This window comes from Lepisma saccharinum, chromosome 21, assembly GCF_977018435.1.
Source record: "Lepisma saccharinum chromosome 21, izLepSacc3.1, whole genome shotgun sequence".
NCBI classification, from domain to species: domain Eukaryota; kingdom Metazoa; phylum Arthropoda; class Insecta; order Zygentoma; family Lepismatidae; genus Lepisma; species Lepisma saccharinum.
In genome coordinates this window covers 62,576,984-62,589,635 of record NC_139249.1, presented here as the reverse complement: position 1 = coordinate 62,589,635, position 12,652 = coordinate 62,576,984, and the positions used below count along the sequence as shown (strand labels likewise).

The window sequence follows — 12,652 nt, the reverse complement described above, 5'->3', positions numbered from 1 at the left end:
TGGTCCAGTCGTAAGTGTCTCCTCCTTAATGTTATCTAATCGTTACTTGTTCTGATTGTCGCGATAAGCTCGAAGGGGCAGAAAAAGAGCATAATGAAGAAAAGTAAAGAGAGAACTACTGCGTATGTGGTTGGTGAGTCTTTCTTTATGTTATACTCATTTCTTTAATCTCAAGGAACATTTCTTGAATTTTATTATTACCTGCACGTTCGTAGATACCTGTAAGGATAAATATAAGACAAATCCCACCTCCAAAAGTTGTTAACCTCTGCATTGTCCAAATTATCGGCCATCGTGCCGGAGTGGTTAGCACATCGCGCTACGACGCCAGTGGTCCCGTGATCGAATCCCGGCCTGTGCGTGGATGTTTGTGAGCTTCCATTTATCAATTTCATCATATCATCAATCATCCCCATCTTGGCAAATTAGCCAAAGTGGCACAAAAAGCTAATTGAAATAAAGCAAATCAATCAATCAATCAATCAAGCATTGACCAAATTGATCAGTTCATAAATATGGGCGTGATTGAAATGAAAAGGACGATAGTTTTAGGTTCTACCATTTATTACAAATACAGCCAATGACAATAATGAATATTGCAAATACGATAAATATGCGGATGACACACAAATATAAATAGAAACACCATTAAGAAATAGTGCAATGGCACCTAGAAGCATTGCAACACGACCTCAATTCAATATTTAAATGGTCTGAATGTAATGCACTCACATTGAATTCATCTAAATCTTATATTTAAACTCTAGGCTCAACGAGTAATCTCAAAAAGTTAGAACAATTAAAAGTCCCCCTCCCTACACTGAATAATTCAAGAATACAGAAAGTAGTAACAGAAGCAACCTTGGCATAATATTGGACGAAAATCTACACTGGAGTTCTCATGTCACACAAACAGTTAAAAACTCAGTAGCCAAACTAAAATCGCTATTTCCACTTGAACGTATGCTAAGCAAAGAAACGAAAACTCAGCCAAATATTGATTATGCTTCCCCACGTATTTATAAACACCAACAATAGCCTAAGTTACATACAAGAACTTGTATGCATAGGATTTATACTGAATGTCAAAAGAAGAGAAAGCATTTCCCCGTATTTAAAGGAACTTAATTGGTTAACGTTAAAAATTGAACATTTTTGGCGTTGTCTTTACTGTACAGGATTATGAACAATAAGGAACCTAAGTATTTATGTGATCAAATTGTCCCGTACAGGAAGAACGGAAAACAAATTAACCTTCGTCAGAAAACTAAATTCACGATTCCCATATACAAAACAGCACTTTACCAAAACTCTTTCATAGTTTCCGAGATTGAAGAATGGAATGAACTCCCTCCACCCTAAAACATACAAATTAAACTTGAAGAAACATCTACTGTCCAAAGAATAGTGCATGGCTCTGTCTTTCGTGTAAGATAAAGGAATGGGGGTATCGGCGTTAAATTTAATTTTAACTCTGTAATAATATTACACTAATTGTAGTTTTGGATTTTACTTTGTGTAATCAGTACATTAATAGTTTATATTTCTAAGTATGTATCTAATATTTTTCTATATTTTAACTTTCCTACTGTAAAACTGAGTTTCAGAGAGTATTATGTAAATACCAATAGAATATGTATTTGACAAGGGTTTGTTTTAAAAGCACGTGAGGTGAAAACACGCCCACTCAATAAAGGCGATTCTATTCTATTCTATTCTATTCTATTCTATTCTATTCTCTTAATATGGCCTGCCCCATGGCAGGTAAAACTGTCGACTTGTAACCAACTTGGATGATAATGACGAACGAAAAATGTGCCTTTGAAGGAACTTCCGTTCATTTGGTACAGTTTAGACACGCAGCACCATCTGTCGGAGCTTTGCAAAACCACTGTTGAAACTTAGACCGCAGCGCTCTCTTTCGCAGTCGTGAAGAACTACGTGCACGTGTTTACGAGAAGTTTCCTTGGTATACTCGATTCGGTACAGACTACCAACTTTATTGTTCATTGTTGAATGTTCAATGTCCACTACACGCAGGGTCTACAGCCCTGAAGGTGAAGGAACGTTTCAGATTTGGGGAGTACAAACTTCAACCATGTGGAGGATATTCCTCGGTAAATACGTAAAAAAGAATCGATCAGACAATTCGATTATTGCAGGTGGAAAAAGAACTTCGGGTTTGATCAAAAATATAGAAAAACAAAGATACCTGAACAAAATTGGAAGTTCCCGGATCCTTTGCGTAAAGATTTAAGGAACAATACTAATAATTTTCATGACAATATTGATGTACCACAAATTTCATGATATATTTGGGTTGATGCATAAGTGGAGTTGGAGAAGAGAAAGAAAATGAGAGGTAGTTTGGTATAAGGAGTATGGGGAAAGCCACAGAGACGATAAGGAAAGTACATAGTAAAGCAGCTATAAAAACATACAGAAAGGGAGGCCGCAGCATTTTAAGGAAAGCGAACAAGAAGAAGGAAGAAAACAGAGAGGAGGAAGAGGAGGGGATTATATATGAGGTTCAGTGCAACGAATGTGATAGTGTGTACATAGGGGAAACAAAAAGAGAGTGAAAGACAGGTTAAGGCAACATAAGGATGACGTTAAGATTAAAGAGGAAGAAAAATGCAAGCACAAGAAAGAAACGGAACACGACATAGAATGGGATAAGACTAGAAGGATAGGGAGGGAGAAGAGAGGAATAGTGAGGAAGTGGAAAGAGGTCAAGGAAATAGAGAGAAAAGGAGAAGAAGAAATAATGAACTGGAATGGGGGCTGAAAATAAACAAAGAATGGAAAGGAGTGCTAGAAAGAGTGGGAAGGATGAGAGGAAAGAAAGGAAGGAGGAAAGAAGAAGGATGAATAACGAAGAAAGAAGAGAGGAGGGAAGAAGTCCAGGAGATAAGGAATCTGTTAAGGTCCATTAGTGGGGAATTGATAAGGGTAGACTCTTAGCAGGTACCAGTCAATCGCCGGTCAGGTAGTGTCAATTAACTGTCAGGAGATTCTACACCTAGGAATTCCTGACAGGAAATGTTCTAAGATATGGACTGGTGCCTTCCTGTTGTTGTGTGTATGGACCCTGTCTGGGAGTGTATATATAAGATGATGTTTTGTATCTTTCGTCAATTTATTGTGAAGTTTCGTCTGAAGAAGACCCTCAAGGCTTAACTGTGTAGAAATTTTCAGCGAAAAATGCAGGCTCGACCAGTACCCTAACCAGGGTCTCTGGCATAACGTGCCAAGGCTTAACTGTGTTACCAGTATAACAAGTTGCTTGAAACCCAGTAAATGCCACGTTTACTTCCTAAATACTTTTTACTTTATGTAATTATTACTGATTATGTTTTTGCTAGAGTGTTGAACATAAAATGTTAACGTTGGAAGCGGCCCCGGCGCCCACTCAGCGTCGAATAACATGGGTACCTGGGGGAAACCCTGGGGGGTAAAGGCGGTCAGGGGCATGATGCTGATCACATCACCCCCAGTCACGACCGGATCAAGAAAGTGAGAGGCGTTACCCCCACACCCCCTATACGCCTTCATGGCGTGGTGCTAAGCACAGGGGAACACTTTACCTATTTTTTTAAAAATATAATTGGTTTAGACTTGAATAAAGGTATTTTATCAGAACCTTTTTTCTTTTTTGCAACTCTTTAAAAAACACTTTCAGAACCTTTCTTTCCCTATCTCGGCCATAATTTGCACCTTAAAATCCTTTCCCTATTCAGTGGATTACAGGTACGTTGTTGATATACGAAACATCCGAGGTTCACGTTGTTACATTATGGCTAAAACACGTACAACCACAGTAACAACCTAATAATGAATCAGCAGCAAACATACTGTCATGTTCACAGTTGGCAACCATTACGTGTGTGCTGTGCTAGGATAAACAGAGGAATGTCATATTGGTCAGGGAGATGTTTTACAAACGCCATCAATAATCCTCGAATTCACATCGACCTACTACTATTATATATTCCTGTATGTACAACCATTATATACAACCTTTGCCGTATAATGCCCTGAACATTACGTTGCAGTTGTATGCTACTAATTTTTTTAATAGATTCTTTTGCCATGCGCTTGAGCTTTCTTTTCTCCTCCAAAAATCGCGTTACGAAGAGTAAACTGGCACCTTCCTGTGACACAAAAAGGCTCGGAAATAAGACTACAACGTTGATTAGAAGTTTAATGCAAAAACTTAGGTATTTTTCAGGTTTTCATGGTTTTGAAAAGAAAAGGATACTTTACGACACGAAAGGAGAGGGCACCACAAATATCAATGCTCATTTCCTAAACATGGTACCACGTGTATGTCGGACGGCAATGTCTGAAAGAGGTTTTGCACTGTAACATGTTTTAATTAGTTGTGACAAGGAAAGCACGTGCAAATTTATATGCTAATCACTAGAAATTATTCTAAATACATAAATTATTAATGAACCTCAGATTAGATTTGACATTCTATAACCTTGGAATCAGTTCAGAGGTAGATGCAACACCGTCTTCCATTTACTATGGAAAACCTGCACATTCCATTCCTTTGGTATTATGAGATGTGGCTACAAAAAAAACGGACTGTTGCTACAAAATCTTTTATTGGTTATTTTTTACAATACTAACAGTATACATTCAAAATACTCCTCTTTACTATCGATATACCGCTCCATAAGAATCTTCCATTGCTGGAAGAAGTGCTGGAAATAATTTTCTGAAACCATGTTCATGACCTCCGTCGCTTTTATTTTCACAAATTCTACGGTCGTAAATCTGGTTCCTTTCAGTGCTTATTTGACCTTTGGGAATAAAAGAAAAAAGTCGCAAGGAGCTAGATCTGGCGAATAGGGTGGGTGTTCTAACACTGGGATCTCATGCTTGTCCAAAAAAAGCCTTGACTGACAATGCCTGATGACGAATCCATGACTTGCTTTTCCACAAATCAGGTCGTCGTCGTCTTACTCGCTCACAAAGGGTCATCAGCACCGTAATGTAATAATGGTGGTTGACAGTTTGACCTTTGGGTACCCAATTAACGTACACAATCCCACGGATATCGAAAAAAACAATCATCATGGCTTTGAATTTCGATTTGCTAATTCGAGCTTTCTTTTGTAGTGGCGAACTCGGGCTCTTCCAATGCATTGATTGGCGCTTGGTTTCAGGATCTTAGGTGAGAAACTACGATTCGTCACAGGTTATCACTCTCCCTAAGAATGTAGGGTCTGTTTTAATGTTTGTTAAAATGTCATCACAAATATACACTCGAGTGTCCTTTTGTTCCACTGTCAGGTTTCGTGGTACCAATTTCGAACACACTTTGTTCATGTTGAAATTTTCGTGTAAAATCTGACCAACACTTTCTTTGTCAATTCAGCTCGAATACTCAAGCGACGATCTTTTCGAATCAGTTCACCGACATTTGCAATGTTTGACTCAGTTTTCAACGTGCAAGGCCGTCCAGGTTCCCTTCTCGTCCCTCTTAAAACCTTTCAAACCACTCTACCACTAGCATATGTGATAAACACTCATCTCCGTACATCGTCTCATAAGAAACTTCAAATTGATATGCTGTTCCACTTTCACATTTAACATTTTTCCGACGGAGCACAGATGTACGGTTCACTTCGTCCACAAGCTACAGCGGAATTGAGCGCCGCGCACCCTGGGCAATCGCACAGTCGATAGGCAGGATATCACGTTATACCCTCATGCACCGCTTGACCTTGACGCGCTTGCCGTTTGACGACAGCAACATTAATCCTGTTTTTTCTAGCCACACCTCGTACATATTTCTAACTAGCATACACACCCGTATAGCCCAGTATTTTCAATATTTCAAGGTGGTGGGGAGAAGGTTACAGTAATTTTTTGGAAGCACAGATATACACTTGATGTAGCATCTTCCGAAGGCAATTGCTACCACTCAGACACAAGTATACAAGATACCGTGTCAACTGCAAATACACATATATTGCTTCACTGTTGTCAGTGCCGGATCTACAATTCTTGGCCCCACGCAAAATATTAACAATGGCCCCCTCTACCTACCTACCTTCACACACACACGCACATTTTATTTATATATATATATATATATATACACACACATATATATATACACACACATATATATATACACACATACACACATACATGTGTGTGTGTGAATGTGTGTATGTGTGCATAATTCTTGATCTCATGTTGACAAAGACACATACAAGGGAATACAGGGTGATTCAAATGTCCCTTAACACCCCCTATAAAAAGTAAAGGAGTGAGGCTGGGTACAATTGGTCATGATAGAAACAGGTTAGGGTTAGAAGGGAACCAAACCAAATTGGTGTGTTCCAAGAGGACGTCCACCAAATTGGTGGCCGCCATATTGAATTCAACTCAAAATTTTTAAATGGGAAGGGGGGCAAATCTAAGTAAAGCATAAATACGGATTTCTTTCTGTTTGCGGGGGAAGGTAAAGATTTTTTTTCAAGATCTGACCTAATATTAACCTTTGAAAAATTGTACATAAAATAACTAGCTTTGACAACAAAACGTCTATATCAGGCTACATCGAACTTTATTAGTTGGACAAGAAATTCACTGCACTACAGTGATTATGTAATTATACAAGGTAATACTTTAGATGCAACTTTTGACAGAATCTGATTGTCATATTCGGATTAGAATACTTATTCCTACAATCCTTTATAGAAGTTTGATATCTTAACTCATATTTACATAAAAAAGGAAGGCCCAAGATACAATTTTCATACATGCGAGGTCGATTTCTGGCACCCCAACTGTCCACTCTGTCATCCCCCGCCTCAGGCACAAGAAAGACACTCAAACTCTGTGTATGATTATTGATTCTGTCCATTTCAGAGAAGAATCCTGCGTAATTTTCCGCCTGTTGTGTGCAAAGTTTCTGTGTGCAAAAGTTATGTAATATGTTGATTGAAAGTTATGCATTGGGCCCCCTTATGGGGGGGGGGGGATGGCGGATTCGGTGTATATGACACTGTTTTTTCACACTTGGAAAATGATACATTTGTTACAATCATGCCGTCATAACGTTTTCCTGATTAAAGATGGGTTGAAGAGACCTTCACCACTGCATTTCAAGTAAAATTCTAGCCTGATTTGATTCTAGTCTGACTGCTACGTGGGAGACCAAGGGTGGGCGATCTAAGGTTCGGAATTTCTCCGGCTTTGATCCCGCATAAAGCGGCTACAGGGCCCACTCAGCCTCAAATCAAATGGTACTCGGTGGGGGGTAAAGGCGGCCTAAGCGTGGTGCTGATCACATAACCTCCAAGATGTCCTACATCGAAAATGTGGGCCCTACCCTCACATGCCCTAAATGTGCCATCATGGCACGGTGCTAATTTCACAGTGAACTTTACCTTTACTTTTACCTGTAAGTATAAATTGTATTCGTTTCTGTAACCCTGAGTTTCTATGTTTATTTTTTAAATACTCATATACTAACCCTCCACTATGTCAATGGCTGAAGACCCCCTAGAGGCTTACTCCCCCCCCCCCCCGCACTGCTGGGTTTTGCGGCTTGCAGATCCGGCATTGGCTGCTGTTATTAGCACTTGGTTGATGAATTTCAGCTGTGTTGGCTCCTTCTGCCAGATGGAATCGAATCCCACCACGCACCTCACAACTGGCGGGAGCAGTAATACGAGCGTTCATCGTCGTCAGTTCTTATTCGCGCACTGTTCAATCAAATGGACTGCGGTTGTGTGGAGTGCGATTACACATTACTGTTGCTACTGCGCATGCGCCATGTCGCTGCGGTTAGGTACTGCTTTTTACGAGCTAATCGGAAGTTGATTTCTAAATAGTCCTCGTATTGGTTCTGAGCAAATGTTCCTCATTACACAATTATAAGATTGGTTACTATATAGATCTTACTTTAAAGTGAAAGGCTTTACTTGGCTTTACTAGTTTCATATTTAAACGTGTGAGTCTTATGAAAATGGAGTGAAAATTGGTGTCAATTTTAGATGGTTATCAATAACAAGAGAAAAGAAATTATCTATTTGCAGTTAATAATGCAACACGTTCTATGAGTTACAGATAATCCAGAATAAAGTAACTGTAGAAGTAACTCATAGTTACTTTCGAAAGTAGTGGTAATCGTGTGTTATAGGAGTTAAGCTTTGGGTAACCGTAACTCTAACTCAGTAACTTTTAAAAGGTAGCTTTCCGATGTCTATGCTGGATGTCAATCGTAGTATTTGCACATGTTTGTTATAAAATTTCGCTTTATTTACCTTTTTCAGGGTTCCGTCCGCAGAAGAACAAACATGGATAGTGAAGAACTGCCGAAAGTCGTGGGACGAGTACCTCAAGCATCGCGCTTTGTACGGCAAGAAATTATATTAAATCAGTCATGCCCTCGCCACTGTCTCGCTGGCGGTCCCTCAGTTTCTGGAAAAGCGGTGGAAGGGAAGACCTTGCCAGAGACATTATCTTTTACCTAGAAACGCATCTAGATGGAGGCCACGTCCCAAAAATTATTTTTTGCATTATTATCTCTGCAGATAAATAAAAATTTCATTACTTTCTTGCAGTGTTTCTTTCACAATAACGCTCCTTTTTTTTAAAAAAACATAAGCATTAGATTATTTCAGTCCACCTCAAATTATCCTGTACAAACTAAATGTACAAAAAATTTCATAAGTTTGATATATTACATAAATAACTGAAAGTTAGTGTTTGTAACACATACAACAATTAAGAAATGACCAGTTGTAGAATATGTAACCAGGAGAAGGAATATTATCCGATATCGTATTTTTTTTTCCAAAAAAGCAAAGTATATTAATATAAGTGACCCAAAATATACAGATTAAGCAAAAATACATGCTAAATATATGTCTATCAGTAGTTAAGAAAATAACTTGAAAAGTATCTAAAGTTCAAATCACCAACCCTGAGACCTTCTGTAAACAAAACCACGTGCATGCAGAAAGCATTGCAAACTCATAGAAGTAAAATAATCCACACGAAAATCCAGCGTTGTTACAGGATTCATTACGTAAGGTAAAACAACGGCCAATTTGTAATAGTATGAGTAGTGTAATTGGTCCTATTATTGGCGCGATAAAGTATGAACCCCCCTCAAGCAGATTTGCCTACACTTAAAACAAGCTCAACATGCCCATATGAGCTTTTTGCTCAAGTGTGGAACTCTGTCTAATCCAAGATTTTTGTAAAAATGCCCTCGGGAATTTTCCGAGAAAGTATGACCCCCTCAGATTGATTTGCCTACACTTATAAAAGGCACTTCTGTGAGATTGTTGTCCATAATCCTGTCAAAAATATGCCCCTCTTGATATTTTTTTGGCCACACTTAAAACTAGGCCAAAAAGCCACACATACATACACACCTACACATACACCCACACACACCCCTCACATACACCCCCCCCCCCACACACACACATATACACATACACACACACATATACACATACACACACACATATTGACCCTGACGTTGACGTCGACTTTGACGTTGACGTTGACGTTGACGTTGACGTTGACCACACCCACCCACATACACCCACCCACACCCACCCACATACACACCTACACCCACCCACACCCACCCACATACACCCACACGCACCCACACATATTTACTTCCGGTCCACGGTGTTATATTATGATTGGCTTATTGTTTCAGATATTTTCAATGCGGTCCGTGTTTAGGCTATATAAAGAGATTTTGCATTGCATACCAGCCAGTATTGTGAGAGTTGTTGAAGAGTAAGGTTGTGTTGTTGCAGTGCTGCTCATATTTTTTAAACACAAAAATATTGCAGATTTGTATAAATTGAATTACAAATCTATTTGATTTAATATACAGAATTTTTGACAACCTGTTATAGGTTTATTAAGTATAGAGTTTTGATTTGAACCCCAAGAAATTTTATATAAATACCAAAGCCAAAAATATTAACACACATACACACACACACACACACACACACCTGTTTTCCCACCCTCCATTAAGAGGAAGCTGGACTTTTCACGCCAAAGCGAGGAAGTTTTAAAAGTGCTCTGATTGGACTGAGATTTTTACACGTAATAGAGCTACTCCCGAGGATAGCGGGAATCTGGGTGTGGCTGCTATACACTCCATGGAAGTTGAGATATTGACAAAGAATGGGCGGACAAGCACAGCACCCCCAAGAGAGGAAGGTGCAAACTTAAGAGTATTGCGAGGAATCGTTATTCATTTGTTATTTCTTAGGTCACACACTGCGTTGACGAAACGTTATGTAAGAGGAAGCCACAAGCACCAAACCCCGAAGCGAGGAACCAACTAAACACAATAGTGTTCGTAAAACGTGAATAGAGAGGAACTACATGATGATTGGCGGTTCATTCGAAGCGCGCGCTGGTGTTTGACGGTCATAAGTCGGCCCCCATTGGCTGCGCCAGCTGTCAGTAATCTGCCGTCGATCACGCCGCAACCCAAGCACCGCCCTCCATAGCAAAACATATGGGAATAAATGAAAAAACTAAATGCTGACCAAGGCAGTAATTTTATTTTATTAAAAACATAAACTAACGTAACGTTTCAACCTTCTAGCAAGGTCTTCTTCAGACTCTGTATCAAGTACAAAAGTAACCTGATACAACAAAAGGGCAATATATATACACAAACATTACTCCCTCCAGACTATTTAGAAAGTTGTTTGGAACTTTCTAGCAGATGACTTTCACTTGCCAACTTTACTTTCACCTAAAAGGCTAAACACAATTACTTCCATATAGAATGTGGTTGGACTTTTTAATCTCATGCTCTTTTCCCTTCATTTTTCTTCCTTCTCCTCTCCTCTTTTTCTCTTGTCCTTTCCACTCTTTCCAACATCTTCTTCCATTCTTTGTTTAACTTCAGTCCCCCATTCCAGTTCATTGTGTCTTCTTCACCTTTCTTTTCTATTTCCTTGGCTTCCTTCCATTTTCTCACTAGCATTCTCTTCTCCCTTCCTATCTGCTTAGCCTCATCCCACTCTATGTCATGTCCTGTTTCTCTCGTGTGTTTAAATATTGCATTTCTCTCTCTCTTAAGTCGTACATCATCCCTATGTTGTTTCAACCTGTCTTTCAGCCTTTTTTTCGTTTCTCCTATGTACACACTCTGACATTCTTTACATTTTACTTCGTAGATAATCCCTTCCTCTTCCTCTTCTCTGTCTTCCTTTTTCTTGTTAGCATTCCTCGCTATTCCTAAGATGCTTCTCCCTCCCTTCCTGTAAGTTTTAATTCCCGCTTTCCTAAGCACTTTGCATATCTTTTCTGTGGTCTTCCCCATACTCCTTATTCCAAACCTTCTCTCCTCTTTTTCTTTCTCTTCCAATTCTCCCCTGCCCGTTTTCTTACTTCTTCTGTTTATGTCCAGTCTATCCTGCTTCTCATAGCCATTCTTTTCCAGCTGTTTCCATAGGCTATTTATTTTGCCTTCTTTTTCACATTCTTTCATGCATATTTTCTTGATTCTGTCCTCCATATTCTTTATAAAATTTATTTTTGTCACCTCACTTACATCACTTCTTTTGTGGCAGAATACCCCTGCTGCACACTTCTTCTGATGCCAAGCGGTTTCAATTTCTTGTCCTCTTTTCCTTCTCATCAATATATCTAGATAGCTTAACTTGTCTTCTTCTTCTATTTCAAGTTCCAATAATATCCCTCTTTCTTCATCTTGAATTTCTTTGGCAAAAATGTCAAGCTGCCTCTTCGTTCCCTTCCATATGCCAAAACAGTCGTCCACATATCTGCAAAACAGAATCATTTTGTCACCTCCCTTTTCTATCACTTTCTTCTCCCATTCATTCATAACCAATTCAGCCAATGCTGGGCTTAGACTGGAACCTATATTTAGTCCTTCACTCATTAACATTATTTTATCTCCCATTATATTGTAACCGTTATTCCAAATGGTTGGGAGAAGAAAGTGATAGAAAAGGGAGGTGACAAAATGATTCTGTTTTGCAGATATGTGGACGACTGTTTTGGCATATGGAAGGGAACGAAGAGGCAGCTTGACATTTTTGCCAAAGAAATTCAAGATGAAGAAAGAGGGATATTATTGGAACTTGAAATAGAAGAAGAAGACAAGTTAAGCTATCTAGATATATTGATGAGAAGGAAAAGAGGACAAGAAATTGAAACCGCTTGGCATCAGAAGAAGTGTGCAGCAGGGGTATTCTGCCACAAAAGAAGTGATGTAAGTGAGGTGACAAAAATAAATTTTATAAAGAATATGGAGGACAGAATCAAGAAAATATGCATGAAAGAATGTGAAAAAGAAGGCAAAATAAATAGCCTATGGAAACAGCTGGAAAAGAATGGCTATGAGAAGCAGGATAGACTGGACATAAACAGAAGAAGTAAGAAAACGGGCAGGGGAGAATTGGAAGAGAAAGAAAAAGAGGAGAGAAGGTTTGGAATAAGGAGTATGGGGAAGACCACAGAAAAGATATGCAAAGTGCTTAGGAAAGCGGGAATTAAAACTTACAGGAAGGGAGGGAGAAGCATCTTAGGAATAGCGAGGAATGCTAACAAGAAAAAGGAAGACAGAGAAGAGGAAGAGGAAGGGATTATCTACGAAGTA

The 12,652-nt window shown here is 39.1% G+C and overlaps 1 protein-coding gene across 2 annotated transcripts in view; it reads left to right on the top strand.

The window, feature by feature from the left end:
* LOC146004033 (uncharacterized) overlaps window positions 1-8,587 on the top strand; it is a 77,537-nt gene extending 68,950 nt beyond the window's left edge. For both annotated transcript variants that reach the window (XM_083142609.1, XM_083142610.1), the window contains exon 4: window positions 8,304-8,587. In XM_083142609.1, coding sequence (XP_082998735.1) covers window positions 8,304-8,406 — 103 coding nt within the window. In that variant the 3' untranslated portion in view covers window positions 8,407-8,587. The remainder of the gene's footprint in view (window positions 1-8,303) is intronic.
* The last annotated feature ends 4,065 nt before the right edge of the window (window positions 8,588-12,652 follow it).